This window comes from Coregonus clupeaformis, chromosome 27 (assembly GCF_020615455.1).
Source record: "Coregonus clupeaformis isolate EN_2021a chromosome 27, ASM2061545v1, whole genome shotgun sequence".
NCBI lineage: Eukaryota > Metazoa > Chordata > Actinopteri > Salmoniformes > Salmonidae > Coregonus > Coregonus clupeaformis.
The window spans coordinates 16,078,244-16,102,709 of record NC_059218.1 but is presented as its reverse complement, the minus strand read 5'-3'; the positions used below and the strand labels follow the sequence as shown (position 1 = coordinate 16,102,709).

Genomic DNA, 24,466 nt, shown 5'->3' with positions numbered 1-24,466 from the left:
TTTGGCCGTCATTCCTTCCAGTTCTCTGCTGCTAATGACTGGAACGAACTGCAAAAATCTCTGAAGCTGGAGACACATCTCCCTCACTAACTTTAAGCATCAGTTGTCAGAGCAGCTTACCGATCACTGCACCTGTACACAGCCCATCTGTAATTAGCCCACCCAACTACCTCATCCAGATATTGTTATTTATTTTGCTAAATTGCACCCCAGTATCTCTATTTGCACATCTATCACTCCAGTGTTAATACTAAATTGTAATTATTTTACACTATGGCCCATTTATTGCCTTACCTCCTTACTACATTTGCACACACTGTATATAGATTTTCTATTGTGTTATTGACTGTATGTTTTGTTTTATCCCATGTGTAACTCTGTGTTGTTGTTGTTTTTAATCGCACTGCTTTGCTTTATCTTGGCCAGGTCACAGTTGTAAATGAGAACTTGTTCTCAACTGGCTTACCTGGTTAAATAAAGTTGAAACAAAATAAATATATTTAAAAAAAAATCTGGCTCGGAGGGCATGTATTCTGTCACTTCTCTGTTTCCCCCAACTGGAGCGGAGCCTTTTCATCACTGCATTAATCACATTTTTATAGACATCACACACACTGAAAGGGATTTGGGCTTTGTTTTAGGGAATCAGGCAGCCATACAGGAGAATTACATCATCTCTCTATGAACCAAGCCAACCTTAATGATTGAAAGAGTCTAGCTCTGCAGCTGGACAGTGTGTGTGTGCGAACATGCGTGCGCAGTGCTACTCACGCACTGGGACTCACACTTCTGAGCGAGAGAGCTGTGTTTTGTGGTGAATATGAATCATAATGTAACGGACCAATATGAATCATTTGAAACTAAACAAAGGACTTCAGTAGTGCTGATGACTTCATAACTAGCAACGGACACTGAAACAGTATTCAAAGAGGAATTCAGTGTTCTGTGCCTGTAGTTGCGTTGTCCAGTCAATATGAATCACTGTGTACTGGTTGAAGGTGAACATAATGACTGAAGTGAAACATATGGTATGTGGTGGTGATGAGTGGGTGACTCACATGGCGCGATGTCAACGTAGAGAGGGTCAATGTTGTGTAGCAGCTCCAGTCTGGGCGACGCGTAACCTTTACTGGAAGACAAAGAAACAACAGTCACTACACACACACTTTCACTCCTCTCGACTACCCCAAAAGGGTCTGTAAATCTAAAGCAGACGTCTACGTTCATAAAGCGGTCATAGGCTTTGACCACACTGGACCACAGAGTGACCGCAGCGTCTGATAATACACAGCAAGAATAACTTTCTCATTTCACATGTTGCTAAGCTTTTTGGGATGGTAAAATGTTTTCAGTGTAAACTTAAATGATTTAAAAAATGGATATAAAGTATGCAGAAAAGATAATGGAGCTACAGTGCATTCAGAAAGTATTCAGACCCCTTTACTTTTTCCAAATGTTGTTATTTACAGCCTTATTCTAAAATGGATTATTTTTTAAATAAGATAATCTTTGAAAACTAAAAATCACCAAAATAAAAGCCAGTCTGGGAGAATAAAAAATTCCAAAAACAAGCAGTATATATTTTGTTACCATGTTTGAGCAAAATAACACATGATTAGCCATTGCAAAATTCATAGAATTGCAGGAAATTAGCTTTAAAACTGCTAAATGTTCTCTCAGCTCCATTGCAGAATATGTAGAATCGCATGAAATTTGCAACAATCTCACAGCTCCATGGAGAAATTTGACCACGCCCCCTGCTACGCCCACCACCTAAGCCCCTTTTTGGTCCAGAAAAAACCCTGTACACACAAACACACAGCAATTAAAGCAGACTGGGACCATAAAAGACAAACAAACAAACAGGAATGTGTTCCAGTAGCCAGTATGGGACACACGGCGACACGTACACTGTCAAAACACACCAGACAAAGGTAATGACACAGTCAGGTGGCCAGCCACAGCCAATAGGAAAGAGGGCTTGGCTGAGAGCAGTGGTTTGTGGGTAACCCCAGGCTGTGGGTTTCTGCTGCAGGACTCAATTTAACCCACTTCATTGTGTCTGCTTTTAGTTTACTAATCTAATGTGTCACTCATGCAGAATGAAGGCAATGATAGCCTTAGTGATTTTGAAAGCTCCTGGCTAGCTTATGTAAGTCTTGTTATGTCGCCTCCTGTCCTGGACACCACCCACTTTAAGTGGTCAATTACTTTATCTCTAAAGAGTCCCTCTAAAATACTTAATATATCAGCAATCAGTTAATTCAAGGGAGAAAAATAGAAAAGTCACAGTTGATTTCAAGACGGTCGCCAAAACTTGTACGATAAGTCAGGAGTGACAGAGCAAGAGAGGGACAGGCGCTATAGAGGGAGGGAGGTGGGGGGAGGAGAGAGAGAGAGAGAGAGAGAGAGAAAAAAAAAGAAGGGACTCCAAATGTAAAATGAGTGATGGAATTTCCTTCTCTTTGAAGTGCCATCGTCCCGGTAACAAAGAGCTTATTGAAAGACCAGAGAGAGAGAGACAGATCAGTCAGGGGGGAGGAGAAAAAAGAGAGGAGGAGGAAAGGGGAGAGAAGAGAGGAGGGGGAGGCTGTGAAACACAAGGAAATATTTTACCTGATCTGAGAAGTAAGAAACTCCTGGAGTGTCTGTCCAGACAGACTCACATAAACAACTCAGGAATGACGACAAGGTGCGCACACACACACACCACACTCCAGGCTTACCTGATAGCGTTCCACACATTAAACCCGTCCAGCGGCTTCGTCCCATTGGTCGATCCCCCGGCCAGGCCCATCAGTGTCGGCAGCCAATCAGAGATGTGTATGAGTTGGCGGCTGACGGTCCCAGGTTGTTTCAGCAGCGGGCTGGTCACAAAGCCAACGCCCCTAACCCCACCCTCCCACAGTGACCACTTCCTGCCTCTCAGAGGCCAGTTAGAACCCCCTGTCAGAGTCTGACCACCGTTATCTAGAGAGAGAGAGAAAGAGAAAGGCAGAGAGAGAGGGACGTAATTTTACTGAAAAGTGTATTTTGGTGTATACGTAAATGCATTTTATATAAAAGTTTGATTTGATTCTGATACTGATTCCATATTACTGATAGAGGGTAAAAAATTATCCCTCTCCACTGAGTAGAGCCAGGCAGCCATTTCATTACTGATGACACGTGAGGGGAACAGATTATGGGTATGTCATTGTCAAGTAATTGGAGAGCCAAACCAAAGACACCTTCCAACTCCTCCTCATAAAAACACTGTTTGTTCTTTCCCTTTCCACTGACTGATGCACAAATGATACATCAATTCAAATGATACATTAAATTCAACATGAGTACAGCATACTTGGTAAGCAATACTTACCACCATGATCTATGAGTTCTGAGGGGATTCATATATAGAGGCTTAACAGTGATACCAAGTGGATTCATCCCATTAACAACACAGTGGTTAGACCTCTGAAGCACAACGCTCATAGAGGAACTCCCTCAGAGGCAGAGAGACAGGAGGGAGGTGGAGATGAAACATGGCCACCGTTTCTTAGATGGAAGAACTTCCTGGAAGTGGGTTGTTCGACCAATGGCCATGGCTCTTGGGGTTAGGGTTAATGGAATTGGTCCATTCACAAAAGGTTGGTTGATGACTAAGTTCTAGCTTTACAGATACAGAAAAAGTTCTTATTTTTATTTTGTCTCCCGCTTCCTATGTCTTTTCATTTGTTTATGCTTCTCAGACAGACAGACAGTCATCCTCCCTATAGGCTAGTCCAGTATAAACACAACAGACCAGTCAGAGAGGAGAGGAGGGGGAGGAAAGGAGAGCAGTGCCGTGTGAGTTCAGGAAGTAGTCTCTGCAGCTTCCAGGCTGTTCTGGAAAGAGAGCTCCTCTCCTCACTAATTCATTTTCAAACTGTTTCTGCTCCTTCTCTATGCCAGCTCTCTCCCTCTTTCATTCTCGCTCCCCAGCTCTTACTCACCCTCTCCCACTCTTTCTCTCTCTCTCTCTCTCTCTCTCTTTCCCGTTCTCTCTCACACACACTCTCGCTCCTATCCTTTCTCTCTCCCCAGGCTCTCTCTCTCTTACAGTAAGACCCCAGGGCGCCAGTCAGCTAACAGAGAGCTTCATCGCTAAGGAATCTCTGAGTGCTCCTCCAAACGTTTCTAAACTGTGTGCTTATGTTTGAACAGGGCTGGGCTGAGACATTCTGTATGGGCCGTGAGTTAGCTCACACACATGACTCAGTAAGCAGTAAGCCTTGATGGGGCATGAAATCATAATGATTCATTCACAGTATATTCTAGACTAGAGAGCAACACCATGAATATAAGGTTTTATCACCTTGACTCACTCACAAACTTCATTCTTTATATGTAAAAGCTTTTGGGGGAAAGACAGAAGACAGTCACAATCCGTGCCCAACAAGCAGAGTTTAATGGTAAGGGTTAAGATGCGAACCAGTGAAGCAGGCCACATACCTGAGCCCACCACAGGCACAAACCACTCCACTCTACTCTCACAGCATTGTTCCTAACTTCTAATTAGCCTGTAAAACCATGCTACTCCTAAAAATAACTTTATTCCCCTGCACCTTCAAAGCTGCATCTACCTAGAAGCTTCAGATGCAAACCATTAACAGGCACAGATGTCGAGGTTTAGAGGAAACCAACCAGCATCTCCCGAGTGGCGCAGCGGTCTAAGGTACTGCATCTCAGTGCTAGAGGCGTCACTACAGACCCTGGTTCGATCCCGGGCTGTATCACAACCGACCGTGATCGGGAGTCCCATAGGGCGGTGCACAATTGGCAGAGCGTGGTCCGGATTAGGGGAGGCCGGGGTAGGCCGTCATTGTAAATAAGAATTTGTTCTTTTTTTAACCAGGTAAGTCAGTTAAGAACAAATTCTTATTTACAATGACAGCCTACCTCGGACAAACCTGGATGACGCTGGCCCAATTGTGCGCTGCCCTATGGGACTCCAAATCACGGCCAGATTGTGATACAGCCTGGAATTGAACCAGGATCTGTAGTGATGCCTCTAGCACTGAGATGCAGTGCCTTAGACTGCTGCGCCACTCGGGAGCCATTCTTAACGGACTTGCCTAGTTAAATAAAGGTTAAATTAAAAATTTTAAAATCTCTGCTGTATCACACACTCAAATGGCAACATAGAATCAATGGGTGACACAAGTATTTATTGATTGTTATATTGATCCATCTTCCTATCAACCAAAACCCAGTGCTGGGAACAGTGGTATGTATTGACAACTGGTCCTCCTACATATGTTAAAGGGGACCTCTACAATGGTAAATTAGGTAAATGTTGGTGGATCTTTGATGACCAACATGACCTATAACAGTTGGCCTACACACAGCACGTCTTAATTACACACTGTGACTTCAACAGTAAGCAAGGCTTACACAACATTGCCTTTAAAAGTAGGCCTCCACAGCACATCTTGACTTCCCCTGCTCACACTTGTCTGAGGGTCTGTGGCAGCTGGGAACTATTCAACTCAGGACTGTTTCCGTTTCCTAATGGCTCCCAGCTGTGTGATAATGATCCTCTACAGAGAGGAGAGGGGCTGACAGAACAAACCAGGGTCAGGTACAAGGACATGCTGACCTCTAGTGGATACTGTTCAGACCATCAGCATGGTATGAGTTTAGGGTGCGAGTCACTTGAAGCGGTGAAAATAATACCTGATGATGATATTGACACCAAACCAGATGCAAGAACGCTAGAAATATTACACACCATAGAATAATGTTATAATGGTGACAAGACTGCTCTGGTAAATCAAAAAGCGCTATGTAGCTAGTTCAACTCGCTGTGAAGCACAGTGCAGAAAACAGAGTAAACATATCCACTGTAACAAAAAAACGGTCTTTTAACTTTAAACCCAAACTTCCCAGCTACTCCTCTCCCTCCATGTGAACTGGCTCTGTGGTGCTGATGGAAAACTCACATTAAGAGTGATTACTCCATCTTTAACTGCTCACCCAGTTGGGATCTGTTCACATCTGACACTTCATAAAAACCCAGTGTTTCACAACCACATGTAAACAACATAGAGATGGAGAGAGAGACACAGAGAGAGAGACACAGAGAGAGAGACACAGAGAGAGAGAGACACAGAGAGAGAGACACAGAGAGAGAGACACAGAGAGAGAGACACAGAGAGAGAGACACAGAGAGAGAGACACAGAGAGAGAGAGACAGAGAGAGAGACACAGAGAGAGAGAGACAGAGAGAGAGAGAGATACACACACACAAACGAAGCAGAAGAATCAGCCTAAAAGATAAACGGTACACACTGGGGAAAACAACAACTGGCATTCAGGTGGAATGACTAACACTCACACCTCAGCAACACGTTACAGTCGTTAGGGAAAGAGAGCGGGCCAGAATAAGTGAGACAGAGAGGAAGACGTCAGTGGACCTATAAACATTAATTGACAGGATATGAGGCAGATAATCCAAACCATTCTAACTCTGTCCTCCTGGGTCCTGGATTACTCCTGCTTTTACAGCATATGGTTTCTAAGGTAAGCACAAAGCACTGTTTGATGTTCACTAAAGTGTAGGAAGGTTCAGGGACTATGCTATATAAATGTCTGAACACATAACCGTACACACACAAACTCCTGTTATGTACCTGTAGAGAAGACCAGTACAGTGTTGTCCCAGAGGCCTGTCTCCTGCAGTGCCAGTGTGATGTTGCCCACAGCCTCGTCCATAGCTGACACCATACCAGCGTACAGCCTGCGGTTCGGGTCCTTTATAAAACTGTAGGGGGCGACGTAGCGCTCTGGAACCTGGAGAGGGGCGTGGACCGCTTGAAGAGCCACATAGAGGAAGAGGGGCTGCAAGACAGGACAGGAGGAGAACACACACAGGCCATGAAGAACATTTTTCAAAGCTACACAGAGGAAGAAGGACAGAAAGAGTGTGTGGGCATGTGTGTGTGTGTGTGTGTGTACTGTACCTTTTTGGAGTCCTGTTTAGCGATGATGCTGGTAACCCTGTCGGTAAACAGCTGAGTGGAGTAGGTCCCTGTGTATCCAGTAGCAACCTCCTCCCCCTCTCTCAGGTCCAGGGCACAGCGGGTCACATTCAGGAGAGGGACATGACTGCAGCGCTGGTGACTGAAGTAGTCCTCACTGCCTGTCAGATAGCCTGGGGGAGAGGGGGACAGTAGTGGGACAGACCGGTTTAGTCCAATATCTGGAATACTGGAAGACAATAAATACCCTATATTGAGTACATGGTTCAATCTTGATGTAACTGAACTGCTCTCAGTGCTTTCAAGTGTGTACAGTTGAAGTCATTTCTTTCATCACATTCCCAGTGGGTCAGAAGTTTACATACACTAAATTAGTATTTGGTAGCACTGCCTTTCAATTGTTTAACTTCGGTCAAATGTTTTGGGTAGCCTTCCACAAGCTTCCCACAATAAATTGGGTGAATTTTGTCCCATTCCTCCTGACAGAGCTGGTGTAACTGAGTCAGGTTTGTAGGCCTCCTTGCTCGCACACGTTTTTTCAGTTCTGCCCACACATTTTCTATAGGATTGAGGTCAGGGCTTTGTGATGGCCACTCCAATACCTTGACTTTGTTGTCCTTAAGCCATTTTGCCACAACTTTGGAAGTATGCTTGGGGTCATTGTCCATTTGGAAGACCCATTTGCGACCAAGCTTTAACTTCCTGACTGATGTCTTGAGATGTTGCTTCAATATATCCACATAATTTTCCTTCTTCATGATGCCATCTATTTTGTGAAGTGCACCAGTCCCTCCTGCAGCAATGCACCCCCACAGCATGATGCTGCCACCCCCGTGCTTCACAGTTGGGATGGTGTTCTTCGGCTTGCAAGCACCCCCTTTTTCCTCCAAACATAACGATGGTCATTATGGCCAAACAGTTCTATTTTCGTTTCATCAGACCAGAGGACATTTCTCCAAAAAGTACGATCTTTGTCCCCATGTCCAGTTGCAAACCGTAGTCTGTTTTTTTTATGGCGGTTTTGGAGCAGTGGCTTCTTCCTTGCTGAGCGGCCTTTCAGCGAAGAGGCACTAAGTTTGAAGGTAGGCCTTGAAATACATCCACAGGTACACCTCCAATTGACTCAAATGATGTAAATTAGCCTATCAGAAGCTTCTAAAGCCATGACATCATTTTCTGGAATTTTCCAAGCTGTTTAAAGGCACCGTCAACTTAGTGTATGTAAACTTCTGACCCACTGGAATTGTGATACAGTGAATTATAAGTGAAATAATCGGTCTGAAAACAATTGTTGGAAAAATTACTTGTGTCATGCACAAAGTAGATGTCCTAACCAACTTGCCTATAGTTTGTTAACAAGAAAGTGTGGTTGAAAAACGAGTTTTAATGACTCCAACCAAAGTGTATGTAAACTTCCGACTTCATCTGTATGGTGTGAATCTGATGTTGCGCATAGACGTGTAGCAAGCCCTAGCCACATCCTGATGTAAGTGAAGTGAAATGGAGAATAACTCACACTACTGTGTGCAAAAGTAAACGTGTGTGCAAGAGTAATTTTCATCACTGATGACCAGGTTGTTTTTCTTATTCACAGTAGCACACCAAAGAGAGGCAACATGGTCTGTGTGTGTGTGTGTGACGGAGTGTGAGCTGATGACCTACCGAAATAGGAGTCGAACCCTCTGCGTGTTGGCAAGCAGTCTTTGCGGTACATGCCCAGGTGCCACTTGCCCACCATGTGGGTGGCATAGCCTGCCTCTCTCATCAGCTGTGGCAGCAGCTTCTCATCCAGTGGAACACAGTAGGGCTGGCACGGCCAGATGATCTGGTGTTGCATGCCTGTGTGGATCTGTCAATCAATGCCACAGACTTAGACATTGCATCATTGTATCTGTCATATTATGGCATCTGTGAGAGCTTGGGCAGTGCCATTGAGGCCATTTCCATTTTGAAGTAGTCCATTTTGTTTTTCTACTACTTCTATGAGTTGGCAAACAAACTTAAAGGGAGCATACTGCCACCTGTAGTGTATTGTTTGCAGTGGTGCAAAGTACTTTGGTAAAAATACTTTAAAGTACTACTTCAGTAGTTTTTTGGGTTATCTTTACTTTACTTTACTATTTATATTTTTGACAACTTTTACTTCACTACATTCCTAAAGAAAATAAATGTACCTTTTACTCCATACATTTCCCTGAAACCCAAAAGTACTTGTTAAATTTTGAATGCTTAGCAGGACAGGAAATGGTCCAATTCACGCACTTATCAAGAGAACATCCCTGGTCATCCCTACTGCCTCTGATCTGGCGGACTCACTAAACACACATGCTTCGTTTGTAAATGATGTCTGAGTGTGCCCCTGGCTATACATTTGCTTAATATAAGGAATTTTAAATAATTTATACTTTTACTTTTGTACTTAAGTATATTTGAGCAATTGCATTCACTTTTGATACTTAAGTACATTTTAAACCAAATACTTTTACTCAAGTAGTATTTTACTGGTTGACTTTCAATTTTACTTGAGTCATTTTACTCAAGTATGACAATTGGGTACTGTTTCCACCACTGGTTGTTTGAAAAGGTATAAAGGTTGGCGATATACTGTCCCCTGCAGTTATGGAATGTTTGCACACGAGTAGAATTCACTGGCTGATCCCTCCTGATGACCCGGATAAAATCATGTGATCCTTCCTTAACCCATAGGAAGTCCCACCCAGTTGACTACTTTAAAATGGTGAACGTCCTCAATGGTGATGCCATGCTAAAATGGGATTTTAGGCACTAGAGGCCTCTATCCAACTCTATGATCAAAGCCAGGGAGAAGACACCGATAGTCACGCATGCTGTCCAAGAGGGACAGAATCTGCGCATGCGCGACTACAGGTCGGCTACAGTGTGTACAACCAAGAGCAAACAATCTAGATTAGAAGATATTCAGCCACTTTCCCTACACTTATTAAGTGGCAACTGAACCATGTGTAAGAGCAGCAGCTGATCCGGAAGACAGTGTGATCACTCTCTCCATAGCCGATGTGAGTAAGACCTTTAAACATGTTAACATTCACAAGGTTGCAGGCTCAGACGGATTACCTGGATGCATACTACGAGCATGCGCTGACCAGCTGGCAAGTGTCTTCATTGACATTTTTAACCTCTCCCTGACCCAGTCTGTAATACCTACATGTTTCAAACAGAACACCATAGTCCCTGTGCCCAAGAACACCTAGGTAACCCATCTAAATCACTATCGCCCCGTAGCACTCACAGAGCATGACATGCTTTGAAAGACTGGCAATGGCTTATATCCTCACCATTATCCCAGACAACCCGGACCCACTCCAATTTACATACCACCCCAACAGATCCACAGAAGACGTAATCTCGATTGCACTCCACACTACGGCTGTGGCGGTCATGAAATTTTGCTGGTCTCACTGTAATTTACCGTTAATTAACATAAACACATTTAGCATCTCCTGGCTTCCACGCATAGCCTACAAGCCACTGATGCAGACCTTTGGAACATCTACATTTAAAAAAGTATAATAAATCCATGTAATATAGCTTACACCATCACAATAAATCCATTATTTATTTTAGACAGGTCTAAAGAAACATGATATGAAGAAGAACATAATAGCATACTCTGAGTTGTCCTTATGTTAGGCCCTGATCTGGCTATGCCATATGGCTGTAGGCTACACTAGTTCATTTAGCAGACAAGATTTGCTTAGAATTCCGTGGCATTATTTTATAATATGAAGAAAACAATTGAACATGGCTGAATAACATTTTCTCCAAAAGATTTGAGGGAGTGCGCACATGCAGCTATTATGTGTTGAACAGTTAAAGAAACAGGTCCTCCTATGCTTAATTTAGAACTTTAATTGTGATAAACGTTGGGCTATATGTTTAGATTTTTAATACATTCTAAGGCTGCATGAAGCAACTCTAGTGATCATTTGAAAAAAGTCGCATGAAAGGCATTAGACAATGATCCCAAGCATACTTCCAAAGTTGTGGCAAAATAGCTTAAGGACAACAAAGTCAAGGCATTGGAGTGGCCATCACAAAGCCCTGACCTCAATCCTATAGAAAATATGTGGGCAGAACTGAAAAGCATGTGCAAGCAAGGAGGCCTACAAACCTAACTCAGTTACACCAGCTCTGTCAGGAGGAATGGGCCAAAATTCACCCAACTTATTGTGGGAAGCTTGTGGAAGGCTACCCGAAACGTTTGACCCAAGTTAAACAATTTAAAGGCAATGCTGCCAAATACTAATTGAGCGTATGTAAACTTCTGACCCACTGGGAATGTGATGAAAGAAATTAAAGCTGAAATAAATCACTCTCTACTATTATTCTGACATTTCCCATTCTTAAAATAAAGTGGTGATCCTAACTGACCTAAGGGAGGGGATTTTTACTAGGATTAAATGTCAGGAATTGTGAAAAACTGAGTTTAAATGTATTTGGCTAAGGTGTATGTAAACTTCCGACTTCAACTGTAGCTGTTCTATGAGTGGTCTGAGGCAATCATTAAATAACAAGCGTTTTCGAGAGCAACTTTAGTATCGCCTTGATCACACCGATAGTGTCATTGTGCAAAATAGTACGCAGCATCATCTGGATATGTATGCAAAAAAAGTTCAGCATTCACCTTCTGCTACCATTTCTGCCACCCATCCACGCATACAGTTTGACGCATATGTTAGATAAATCCAACATATGCACCACACAGAACGCACTGCAACTGCCTCCGCAACATTGACGTCACCAGACCCGGGCTTTCGGGGCTTTAGCCCCGAATGATTCTGTCTCAGTCCCGAGTCTTTTGCCCTGCTGGGATGGTGTAACACAAGCTAGGCTACACTGCATTACACACTGCAATGAATCCTCCAGACATGAGCCCTGGACTGCCCTGCCTTTTTAGTGCTGCCTAGAAACAGCATTTCTGTGTACGGTGGCACTTTAGGAGGCGGAGTCAAGTGGTTTTCCAAAGTCATTTTTGATTTGTCCCCCAGAAAAATATTTTGGCGCACGCGGGCGAGCACAAAAATGAGAAGGAGAACCGGAAGTAAACTTTGTTAGCTTGCTATTACTATATCACATTTTGTTAGCCCATGATGATGTTATTCAGAGTTAATGACCTCACAGTAAGCCAGATTCGAGTAACTTATATTTCAACATATTGACTCAAAAGCTGCAATGACAGTTAATGTTAAGCTAACTAACGTGAGGGACTACCCAGTCTAGCTAGCAGTGCTGCTTCATTAGCAATCTAGCAAATGTTATGACCAGGGTTTTGACAGTACAATTATTGATTAGCTATCTGGACACTGAATCCAACTGCTGGAGCTCTGTTCACCAACTGACAAAAGTATCACTAACTAACCAATTACTGTCTAATCAAGTACTGTCCAAATATGCAAACAATTACTAATAAAGATAGATAGCTAACTTAAGGCTAACATGACATTAGCTACTTTTGGGAGTAACGTAAGACCACAAGCAAGGCATATTATATATTATATTATTGGTAACATCAGCTAATTAGCTAACGTTAGCTATTTGTTGAAAAAACCAAGCTGGATAGCTGAGTTAACATTTCTTCCAAATTATAGAAGATGGACATACAGAATTGAAGATGCAGCTCAGCAAACACAGACGGCTGTTGTATTTGCAGGAGTGAGTGAATAGATTGTGTGTCTTTACAATACAATTATTTAGCATCTAGCTATAGATGGGTTGGCTGACAATCTCACGAAAACGATGTGCGCGCTTCCATGGGGCATAAGTCAGCCTGCTGTGATTTTCGATGGCCAGATTGCTAGCAAGAATGACACTGCCATGTGGGGAATCATAAATGGCTTATTTCAGCATGTTTCATCGATGAGAATGGGGGCGTGCTCAGTCCTCTTTTTTTTCCTGTAGTCCACAATCATCTCCTTTGTCTTGGTCACGTTGAGGGAGAGGTTGTTGTCCTGGCACCACACGGCCAGGTCTCTGACCTCCTCCCTATAGGCTGTCTCATCATTGTCGGTGATCAGGCCTACCACTGTTGTGTCGTCGGCAAACTTAATGATGGTGTTGGAGTCGTGCCTGGCCATGCAGTCATGGGTGAACAGAGAGTACAGGAGGGGACTGAGCACGCACCCCTGAGGGGCCCCGTGTTGAGGATCAGTGTGGCAGATGTGTTGTTACCTACCCTTACCACCTGGGGGGCGGCCCGTCAGGAAGTCCAGGATCCAGTTGCAGAGGGAGGTGTTTAGTCCCAGGATCCTTAGCTTAGTGATGAGCTTAGAGGGCACTATGGTGTTGAATGCTGAGCTGTAGTCAATGAATAGCATTCTCACGTAGGTGTTCCTCTTGTCCAGGTGGGAAAGGGCAGTGTGGAGTGCAATAGAGATTGCATCATCTGTGGATCTGTTGGGGCGGTATGCAAATTGGAGTGGGTCTAGGGTTTCTGGGATAATGCTGTTGATGTGAGCCATGACCAGCCTTTCAAAGCACTTCATGGCTACAGACGTCAGTGCTACGGGTCGGTAGTCATTTAGGCAGGTTATCTGAGAGTCCTTGGGCACGGGTGACTATGGTGGTCTGCTTGAAACATGTTGGTATTACAGACTCGGTCAGGGACATGTTGAAAATGTCAGTGAAGACACTTGCCAGTTGGTCAGCACATGCTCGGAGTACACGTCCTGGTAATCCGTCTGGCCCTGCGGCCTTGTGAATGTTGACCTGCTTAAAAGTCTTACTCACATCGGCTACGGAGAGCGTGATCACATAGTCATCCGGAACAGCTGGTGCTCTCATGCATGCTTCAGTGTTGCTTGCCTCGAAGCGAGCATAGAAGTGGTTTAGCTCGTCTGGTAGGCTTGTGTCACTGGGCAGCTCGCGGCTGTGCTTCCCTTTGTAGTCTGTAATAGTTTTCAAGCCCTGCCACATCCGACGAGCGTCAGAGCCAGTGTAGTACGATTCAATCTTAGTCCTGTATTGACTCTTTGCCTGTTTGATGGTTCGTCGGAGGGCATAGCGGGATTTCTTATAAGCGTCCGGGTTAGAGTCCCGTTCCTTGAAAGCGGCAGCTCTACCCTTTAGCTCAGTGCGGATGTTTCCTGTAATCCATGGCTTCTGGTTGGGGTATGTACGTACGGTCACTGTGGGGACGACATCATCGATGCACTTATTGATGAAGCCAGTGACTGATGTGGTGTACTCCTCAATGCTGTCTGAAGAATCCCGGAACATGTTCCAGTCTGTGCTAGCAAAACAGTCCTGTAGCTTAGCATCTGTGCCATCTGACCACTTTTTTATTAACCGAGTCACTGGTGCTTCCTGCTTTAGTTTTTGCTTATAAGCAGGAATCAGGAGGATAGAGTTATGGTCAGATTTGCCAAATGGAGGGCGAGGGAGAGCTTTGTATGCGTCTCTGTTTGTGGAGTAAAGGTGGTCTAGAGTTTTTTTCCTCTGGTTGCACATTTAACATGCTGGTAGAAATTAGGTAGAACGGATTTAAGTTTCCCTGCATTAAAGTCCCCGGCCACTAGGAGCGCTGCATCTGGATGAGCGTTTTCCTGTTGATTTATGGCCTTGTACAACTCATTCAGTGCAATCTTAATGCCAGCATTGGTTTGTGGTGGTAAATAGACAGCTATGAAAAATATAGATGAAAACTCTCTTGGTAAATAGTGTGGTCTACAGCTTATCATAAGATACTCTACCTCAGGCGAGCAAAACCTTGAGACTTCCTTAGTATTTGATTTTGTGCACCAGCTGTTGTTTACAAATATACACAGACCGCCACCCCTTGTCTTACCGTTCTATCCTGCCGATGTAGCGTATAGCCCGCTAGCTGTATGTTATCCATGCTAGCTGTATGTTATCCACGGGGCTGTAGTGGAACAGGTTGAGAGCTTCAAGTTCCTTGGTGTCCACATCACCAACGAACTATCATGGTCCAAACACACCAAGACAGTCGTGAAGAGGACACGACAAAGCCTATTCCCCCTCAGGAGACTGAAAAGATTTGGCATGGATCCTCAGATCCTCAAAAAAATTATACAGCTGCACCATCGAGAGCATCCTGACTGGTTGCATCACCGCCTGGTATGGCAACTGCTTGGCCTCCGACCGCAAGGCGCTACAGAGGGTAGTGCGTACGCCCAGTACATCACTGGGGCCAAGCTTCCTACCATCCAGGACCTCTATACCAGGCGGTGTCAGAGGAAGGCCCTCAAAATTGTCAAAGACTCCAGCCACCCTAGTCATAGACTGTTCTCTCTGCTACCGCACGGCAAGCGGTACCGGAGTGCCAAGTCTAGGTCCAAAAGACTTCTCAACAGCTTCTACCCCCAAGCCATAAGACTCCTGAACAGCTAATCATGGCTACCCGGACTATTTGCACTGCCCCCCCACCCCATCCTTTTTACGCTGCTGCTACTCTGTTAATTATTTATGCATAGTCACTTTAACTCTACCCACATGTACATATTACTTCAACTACCTCAACTAGCCGGTGCCCCCGCACATTGACTCTGCACCGGTACCCCCCTGTATATATAGCCTCCCTACTGTTATTTTATTTTACTTCTGCTCTTTTTTTCTCAACACTTTTTTTGTTGTTGTTTGGTTAAGGGCTGTAAGTAAGCATTTCACTGTAATGTCTGCACCTGTTGTATTCGGCGCATGTGACCAATAAAATTTGATTTGATTTGATTAGCTCACATTAGTTCGCCGTAATGTGACAAAATGCTTTAAAAAAAATTGCCAATCAAATATTGGACATGGTTTATGAAAACATTGCAACAAAATTATTAATAGTTTTTCCAACCATTTTTCTTCATGGAAAATTATGATATAGTTATGCACTTGTAACTTGTATTTGCTAATAGATTTTAAAAATATATTATTAACACCATATTCCATGGGTTTACTGACCACAATCCATTGAATTAATATTAAGAATTGTTGATTATTTGGCGTCAGGAGAGCACAGCGCATGGAAGAAAGCAGTGAGATTATGCAACATAGCATTATGTTTCTACAAATGTTCACTTCTAGCGTGCAGGGCGCTTCATTTCAGTCGCGCAGGGATCAAATCTCCAATAAACGTAGCCTTAAGATGCTTTTATAATATAATAATAATAATAATAATAATAATATGCCATTTAGCAGACGCTTTTATCCAAAGCGACTTACAGTCATGTGTGCATACATTTGAGACACTGGGCCCTGTTGATTACGAAGCATGTGACGAATACAATTGTATTTTATTTGAATAACTCAGTAGCCTTTCCAACATAGTGTAGCCTACAAACAGTGGTGGAAAAAGTACCCAATTGTCATACTTGAGTAAAAGTAAAGATACCTTAATAGAAAATGACTCAAGTTGTGTTTAATGTACATGCTGACCACACCGCACGTGTCGCGTGCGATCTGGGTAGCAATTTAGTGAGTCCACCAGATCAGTGACAGTAGGGATGTTCTCTTGATAAGTGCGTGAATTGGACCATTTTCCTGTCCTGCTTAACCATTCAAAATGTAACGAGTAGGCCTACTTTTGGGTGTCAGGGAAAATGTATGTAGTAAAAAGTACATTATTTTATTTAGGAATGTATTGGAGTAAAAGTTGTCAATCATTAAAATGGTCAAGTACAGATACCACCAAACAACTACCTAAGTAGTACTTTAAAATATTTTTACTTAGGTACTTTACACCACTGCCTACACACAGGGATGTCTCACCTGATATCTGCCGGTCATAAATTGGTTCCTAGAAGGTGTACATAAAGGTTGAACGTAATAATTCTCCAGCCGGACACCTTTAGCCGACAGTTTGTCCAGATTCGGCGTCTTGATCTCTGAACCGTGGTATCCAACATCATTCCAGCCGAAGTCGTCAGCAAGTATGAATACTATGTGCGGCGGCTGTTTACCCTCTAAAAACAAAGGGCATGACAGCAAGATAATTGCAGTGGCAATCACACAAATCAATTTTACAGGAAACATTGTCCCCCTTCCTCAAATCGAAGTGAAGAACTTCGAAAGAAATTATACTCTTCGTGTAAACAAGGAAGTACAGATCTACGGTATCAGTAACGCCTGAACGACAGTCGAAAGCATGATTCAGAAAGGTAATGTACTTAGCTTATTTAATTAAAAAGCAGCAAATCACAAAATGTCTTGGGGGTTGATGAGGAAATGTACGAGCAATATTATTTCGCTGTCTTCCAGGTTGAATATCGTTGGCTTCCTAGACAGTAACCAATCAGATGACTGCTGATCACATGAGTACATGTCCTTATATGGGCATATGAATCACACACCTCCATGTATTGTCTAAAGCAGGGCTATTCCAATCTGGTCCTCAAGGTTTACTAACTATAGCGCTGCAGGTTTTCATCCTTTTTTCGTCCAATTTAGGGACTGGTCAGTGGATTCTCTGGCCAATCGATGACATGCATGTTATTTCAGGGTTTAGACCAAGTTAATGTTAAGTGCTTTCTGACAAACGTTTTTGTAAAAAGCACTATACTTTGATATATGAATTGATCGGTGAGAAGGGTAGGAGAGAAACCCAGCAGTACCAAAGATGTATTTAGATTTGTATAACTAACCCACAGAAGAACATCAGCAGGGATGTAGTGGAGCAGAATAACTATTTGAAGAGGTAGGGTTTCACATGTTTTTAGAAGATGGGCAGGGACTCTGCTGTCCTAGCTTCAGGGGGAAGCTGGTTCCACTAGTGATGGGTAAACTAAGCTTCCTGAAGCATTGAGGCTTTCCAGCCAATAGTGTTGAAAATACAGTATTAGTAAACTGGGCCATCAAGTAATATGTTGGTACATTAGCACAACACATGTTACACTGCTTACAGCACAACACCACATCCTATGTATGTAAATGACACTTGTTGTAACACTGACTTATTTGGTAGTAATGTCCCTCCCCCCCCCCCCATTTAGCTGTAGTCAACAGAGCATTGATGGTGATTTACAACCATGGAAAGTATTGACGAAGATTAGGTGGTTGAATTCATTAACGGTGCTTATGTTCTCACTATCATTTACTCATATTCTATCAATATTCTATAATCATAATCAACGTTTATTTGGCATTTACACAGGATATAGTGAGGCGTATGCAGTAGGGCATTGTACTGTGTACTATTGAAGTAACAATTAGTTTAATGTTTTCCCAATGTCAATCTATACTGAGTATACCAAATGCCTTAGAACAGCCTCAATTCTTTGGCGCATGGACTCTACAAGGTGTCGAAAGCGTTCCACAGGGATGCTGGCCCATGTTGACTCCAATGCTTCCCACAGTTGTGTCAAGTTGTCGGGAGGTCCTTTGGGTGGTGGACCATTCTTGATACATACGGGAAACTGTTGAGTGTGAAAAACCCAGCAGGGTTGCAGTTCTGGACACAAACCAGTGCACCTGGCACCTACTACCATACCCCGTTCAAAGGCACTTCAATCTTTTGTCTTGCCCATTCACCCTCTGAATGGCACAAATACACAATTAATTGTCTCAAGGTCCTTCTTTAACCTGTCTCCTCCCCTTCATCTACACTGATTGAAGTTGATTTAACAAGTGACATCAATAAGGGATCATAGCGTTCACCTGGATTCACCTAGTCAGTCTGTATCATGGAAAGAGCAGGTGTTCTTAATGTTTTGTATGATCAGTGTATAATGCACAGGATAGCTTGGACCTGTTGGATGGAGGAAACAAAGTCAGCCATAGATCAGGACGAAGATCCTAACCCTTCAGCTACACTACATGCGTTGCATCGCCATCAGCATCCTGTCAATGTGACGTTCTACCTGCTACACCAGAAACCAACCAAATCAACTTTATTTCTCATTATTTCAATTCACAAGATAGAATGAACGTGTGTTCGCGTCAGCCATTGAGAATTGAACCTCTGTAGCAGGGCTGTAAGGATGCATTGCTGTCATACTGGCTCTGATGACCTCCTAGTAGGGGTGAAAGGTGGGAACCAGGAGCAGCACATAACAGTTTGTGGCATGGAGGTGTGGGACCTGGCAATGGGGTCGTCATTCCAAGCTGCTGTGTGTGGCGAATACTGGCTCCTTCCGTGATCGGCTGGGGCACCATGTAGGCTTTTTTCCCTGGGATCTGGTAGCTAGCTGTATATGTCCTGCCTTGTATGTGTGTTTTATAAAAGTTCTACAAGTGCTCAGTTGTCATTGTAATTGTCCTATAAAAAAATAGTCACTTTGTTTCTGGCGGCTGTAGCTTGCAAGTGACTTTCCCTTCGTCTCCAGCTCCAGAGTCATGCTCCAGCAGGGTCGTTTGAGTGGGAGGGATTTAGCGCAAAGACACACCTTGCCCAGAAGACCAGCCCAAAGTGTCTCAGGGTTCAACAGTTGTCACTAGTTACCACAGCCACAAAGTCATGAACCCTGCCTATTTCTACAATTTATATTTTTTTGTGATTTGAAACCTAACCCTAACCTTAACCACACTTCTAACCTTATGCCTAACCCTAACCTTAAATGAAGACCAAAAAGCTAATTTTTGTTTTCATGAATTGTTACAAAATAGCCAATTTGGACTCTGTGGCTGTGCTATCTAGTGGAAACCAGGCTCAACCCCCTTGTTTTCATTATAAGTGAAAAATCAGCTCTAAGGCAAGGGGCATTTCTATATAGCCTTTTCTCATTTTTTGGATAATTCCATGAAATTAGTCCCTTTGATATTTTAAGTAGAAATTGTGCACCAATATTTCATTTAAAAGCCTGTTATAATAAATGAATGAAGTGCCTTTTAATATGGACCACCTGTTCAATAAATCAATTAAATATATATACAGTGGGGAGAACAAGTATTTAATACACTGCCGATGTTGCAGGTTTTCCTACTTACAAAGCATGTAGAGGTCTGTAATTTTTATCATAGGTACACTTCAACTGTGAGAGACGGAATCTAAAACAAAAATCCAGAAAATCACATTGTATGATTTTTAAGTAATTAATTTGCATTTTATTGCATGACATAAGTATTTGATACATCAGAAAAGCAGAACTTAATATTTGGTACAGAAACCTTTGTTTGCAATTACAGAGATCATACGTTTCCTGTAGGTCTTGACCAGGTTTGCACACACTGCAGCAGGGATTTTGGCCCACTCCTCCATACAGACCTTCTCCAGATCCTTCAGGTTTTGGGGTTGTCGCTGGGCAATACGGACTTTCAGCTCTCTCCAAAGATTTTCTATTGGGTTCAGGTCTGGAGACTGGCTAGGCCACTCCAGGACCTTGAGATGCTTCTTACGGAGCCACTCCTTAGTTGCCCTGGCTGTGTGTTTCGGGTCGTTGTCATGCTGGAAGACCCAGCCACGACCCATCTTCAATGCTCTTATTGAGGGAAGGAGGTTGTTGGCCAAGATCTCGCGATACATGGCCCCATCCATCCTCCCCTCAATACGGTGCAGTCGTCCTGTCCCCTTTGCAGAAAAGCATCCCCAAAGAATGACGTTTCCACCTCCATGCGTCACAGTTGGGATGGTGTTCTTGGGGTTGTACTCATCCTTCTTCTTCCTCCAAACACGGCGAGTGGAGTTTAGACCAAAAAGCTCTATTTTTGTCTCATCAGACCACATGACCTTCTCCCATTCCTCCTCTGGATCATCCAGATGGTCATTGGCAAACTTCAGACGGGCCTGGACATGTGCTGGCTTGAGCAGAGGGACCTTGCGTGCGCTGCAGGATTTTAATCCATGACGGCGTAGTGTGTTACTAATGGTTTTCTTTGAGACTGTGGTCCCAGCTCTCTTCAGGTCATTGACCAGGTCCTGCCGTGTAGTTCTGGGCTGATCCCCCACCTTCCTCATGATCATTGATGCCCCACTAGGTGAGATCTTGCATGGAGCCCCAGACCGAGGGTGATTGACCGTCATCTTGAACTTCTTCCATTTTCTAATTATTGCGCCAAAGGTTGTTGCCTTCTCACCAAGCTGCTTGCCTATTGTCCTGTAGCCCATCCCAGCCTTGTGCAGGTCTACAATTTTATCCCTGATGTCCTTACACAGCTCTCTGGTCTTGGCCATTGTGGAGAGGTTGGAGTCTGTCCCACAGTCGACAAGAACACAGCGGCCTCCATCATTCTTAAATGGAAGACGTTTGGAACCACCAAGACTCTTCCTAGAGCTGACCGCCCGGCCAAACTGAGCAATTGGTGGAGAAGGGCCTTGGTCAGGGAGGTGACCAAGAACCCGATTGTCACTCTAACAGAGCTCCAGAGTTCCTCTGTGGAGATGGGAGAACCTTCCAGAAGGACAATCATCTCTGCAGCACTCCACCAATCAGGCCTTTATGGTAGAGTGGCCAGATGGAAGCCACTCCTCAGTAAATGGCATGACAGCCCTCTTAGAGTTTGCCAAAAGGCACCTAAAGGACACTCAGACCAAGATTGAACACTTTGGCCTGAATGCCAAGCGTCACGTCTGAAGGAAACCTGGCACCATCCCTACGGTGAAGCATGGTGGTGGCAGCAGCATGCTGTGGGGATGTTTTTCAGCGGTAGGGACTGGGAGACTGGTCAGGATCGAGGGAAAGATGAACATAGCAAAGTACAGAGAGATCCTTGATGAAAATCTGCTCCAGAGAGCTCAGGACCTCAGACTGGGGCGAAGGTTCACCTTCCAACAGGACAACGACCCTAAGCACACAGCCAAGACAATGCAGGAGTGGCTTCGGGACAAGTCTCTGAATGTCCTTGAGTGGCCCAGCCAGAGCCTGGACTTAAACCCGATCGAACATCTCTGGAGAGACCTGACAGAGCTTGAGAGGATCTGCAGAGAAGAATGGGAGAAACTCACCAAATACAGGTGTGCCAAGCATTTTTTATTTTATTTTACCTTTATTTAACTAGGCAAGTCAGTTAAGAACAAATTCTTATTTACAATGACGGCCTACACCGGCCAAACCCGGACGACGCGGTGCCAATTGTGCGCCGCCCTATGGGACTCCCAATCACGGCCGGTTGTGATACAGCCTGGAATCGAACCAGGGGGTCTGTAGTGACGCCTCAAGCACTGAAATCCTGCAGCCCCCGCAAGGTCCCCCTGCTCAAGAAAGCACATATACAGGGCCGTCTGAAGTTTGCCAATGAACATCTGAATGATTCAGAGGAGAACTGGGTGAAAGTGTTGTGGTCAGATGAGACCAAAATCGAGCTCTTTGGCATCAACTCAACTCGCCGTGTTTGGAGGAGGAGGAATGCTGCCTATGACCCCAAGAACACCATCCCCACCGTCAAACATGGAGGTGGAAACATTATGCTTTGGGGGTGTTTTTCTGCTAAGGGGACAGGACAACTTCACCGCATCAAAGGGACGATGGACGGGGCCATGTACCGTCAAATCTTGGGTGAGAACCTCCTTCCCTCAGCCAGGGCGTTGAAAATGGGTCGTGGATGGGTATTCCAGCATGACAGTGACCAAAAACACACGGCCAAGGCAACAAAGGAGTGGCTCAAGAATAAGCACATTAAGATCCTGGAGTGGCCTAGCCAGTCTCCAGACCTTAATCCCATAGAAAATCTGTGGAGGGAGCTGAAGGTTCGAGTTGCCAAACGTCATGCTCGAAACCTTAATGACTTGGAGAAGATCTGCAAAGAGGAGTGGGACAAAATCCCTCATGAGATGTGTGCAAACCTGGTGGCCAACTACAAGAAACGTCTGACCTCTGTGATTGCCAACAAGGGTTTTGCCACCAAGTACTAAGTCATGTTTAGGGGTCAAATACTTATTTCCCTCATTAAAATGCAAATCAATTTACAACATTTTTGACATGCGTTTTTCTGGATTTTTTTGTTGTTATTCTCTCTCTCACTGTTCAAATAAACCTACCATTAAAATGATAGACTGATCATGTCTTTGTCAGTGGGCAAATGTACAAAATCAGCAGGGGATCAAATACTTTTTTCCCTCACTGTACTTATTAAGACATTTCAGATTTTCATTTTTAATTAATTAGTAAAAAGCTTGAAAATCATAATTCCACTTTGATATTATGTGTATGCCAGTGACCAAAAATCTCAATCCATTTTAAATTCAGGCTGTAACACAACAAAATGTGTAAAAAGTCAAGGGGTGTGAATACTTTCTGAAGGCACTGTATAGGTAGGGGTAAAGTGACAAGGCAACATGATAGATAATAGACAGTAGCAGCAGTGTATGTGGTGAGTGTGAATATATGTGTGTGGCGTCAGTATGCATGTGTGTGTGTTATATGTGTGTGTGGGCGTATGTACTGTATGGGTTTTATATGTGTGTTGGGATGTCAGTGTAAGTACAGTATGTGTGAGTGTGTGTGGGTAGTCCAGTATGTGTGCATAGTCAGTGTAAGAGCTAGTGCAGGAAATAGTAAATGCAGGCCTTGATAGCCATTTGATTAGCGATTTAGCAGTTGTTTATCATTCTTATGGCTTGTTCAGGGTCCTGTTGGTTCCAGGCTGGGTGCACTGGTACCGATAGCCGTGCGGTAGCAGAGAGAACAGTCTGGCTTGGGTGGCTGGAGTCTTTGACAATTTATGGGGCCTTTCTCTGACACCGCCTGATATAGAGGTCCTGGATGGCAGGGAGCTCGGCCCCAGTGATGTACTGGGACGTACTCACCACCCTTTGTAGCGCCTTGCGGTCAGGTGTCTTGCAGTTGCCATACCAAGCGGTGACGCAGCCAGTCAAGATGCTCTCAATGGTGCAGCTGTATAACTTTTTGAGGATCTCAGGGCCCATGCCAAATCTTTTCAACCTCCTTAGGAGGAAGAGGCTCTGACGTGCCCTCTTCACAACTGTGTGGTTATGTGTGGACCATGTTAATTCCTTAGTGATGTGGACACCGAGGAACTTGGCAAGACTCTGACCTCCTCCCTAAAGGCTGCCTCATCGTCGTCAGTGATAAATCCTACCACCATCGTTTCATCAGCAAACTTGGTGATGGTGTTGGAGCCGTGTGCGGCCACGCAGTCATGGGTGAACAGGGGGTACAGGAGGGGACTAAGCACAGACCTCTGAGGGGCCGCCGTGTTGATGGTCAGTGTGGCGGATGTGTTGTTGCCTACCCTCACCGCCTGGGGTCGGCCCGTCAGGAAGTCCAGGATCCATGAGCTTGGAGGGCACTATGGTGTTGAATGCTGTAGTCAATGAACAGAACTCTTACATAGGTATTCCTTTTGTCCAGGTAGGTGAGGGCAGTGTGGAGTGCAATATAGATTGCGTCATCTGTGGATTTGTTGGGGTGGTATGGGAATTGGCATTGGCCCAGGGTGTCTGGGATGATGGTGTTGATATGAGCCATGACCAGCCTTTCAAAGCATTTCATGGCTATAGATGTGAGTGCTATGGTGCGATAGTCATTTAGGCAGATTACCTTGGCGTTCTGGGGCACGTGACTATGGTGGGCTGCTTGGAACAATTTGGTTAT

General features: G+C 44.2%; 1 protein-coding gene across 1 annotated transcript in view; it reads right to left on the bottom strand.

The window, feature by feature from the left end:
- LOC121541557 (arylsulfatase B) overlaps nucleotides 1–17,248 on the bottom strand; it is a 37,451-nt gene extending 20,203 nt beyond the window's left edge. Inside the window, exons 1-6 of the mRNA XM_041850640.1 lie at nucleotides 16,752–17,248; nucleotides 8,664–8,850; nucleotides 6,984–7,174; nucleotides 6,654–6,861; nucleotides 2,727–2,970; nucleotides 1,059–1,129 (exon numbers count right to left, since the gene is read on the bottom strand). Coding sequence (XP_041706574.1) covers nucleotides 1,059–1,129; nucleotides 2,727–2,970; nucleotides 6,654–6,861; nucleotides 6,984–7,174; nucleotides 8,664–8,850; nucleotides 16,752–17,015 — 1,165 coding nt within the window. The 5' untranslated portion in view covers nucleotides 17,016–17,248. The remainder of the gene's footprint in view (nucleotides 1–1,058; nucleotides 1,130–2,726; nucleotides 2,971–6,653; nucleotides 6,862–6,983; nucleotides 7,175–8,663; nucleotides 8,851–16,751) is intronic.
- Between the last annotated feature and the right edge of the window lie 7,218 nt (nucleotides 17,249–24,466).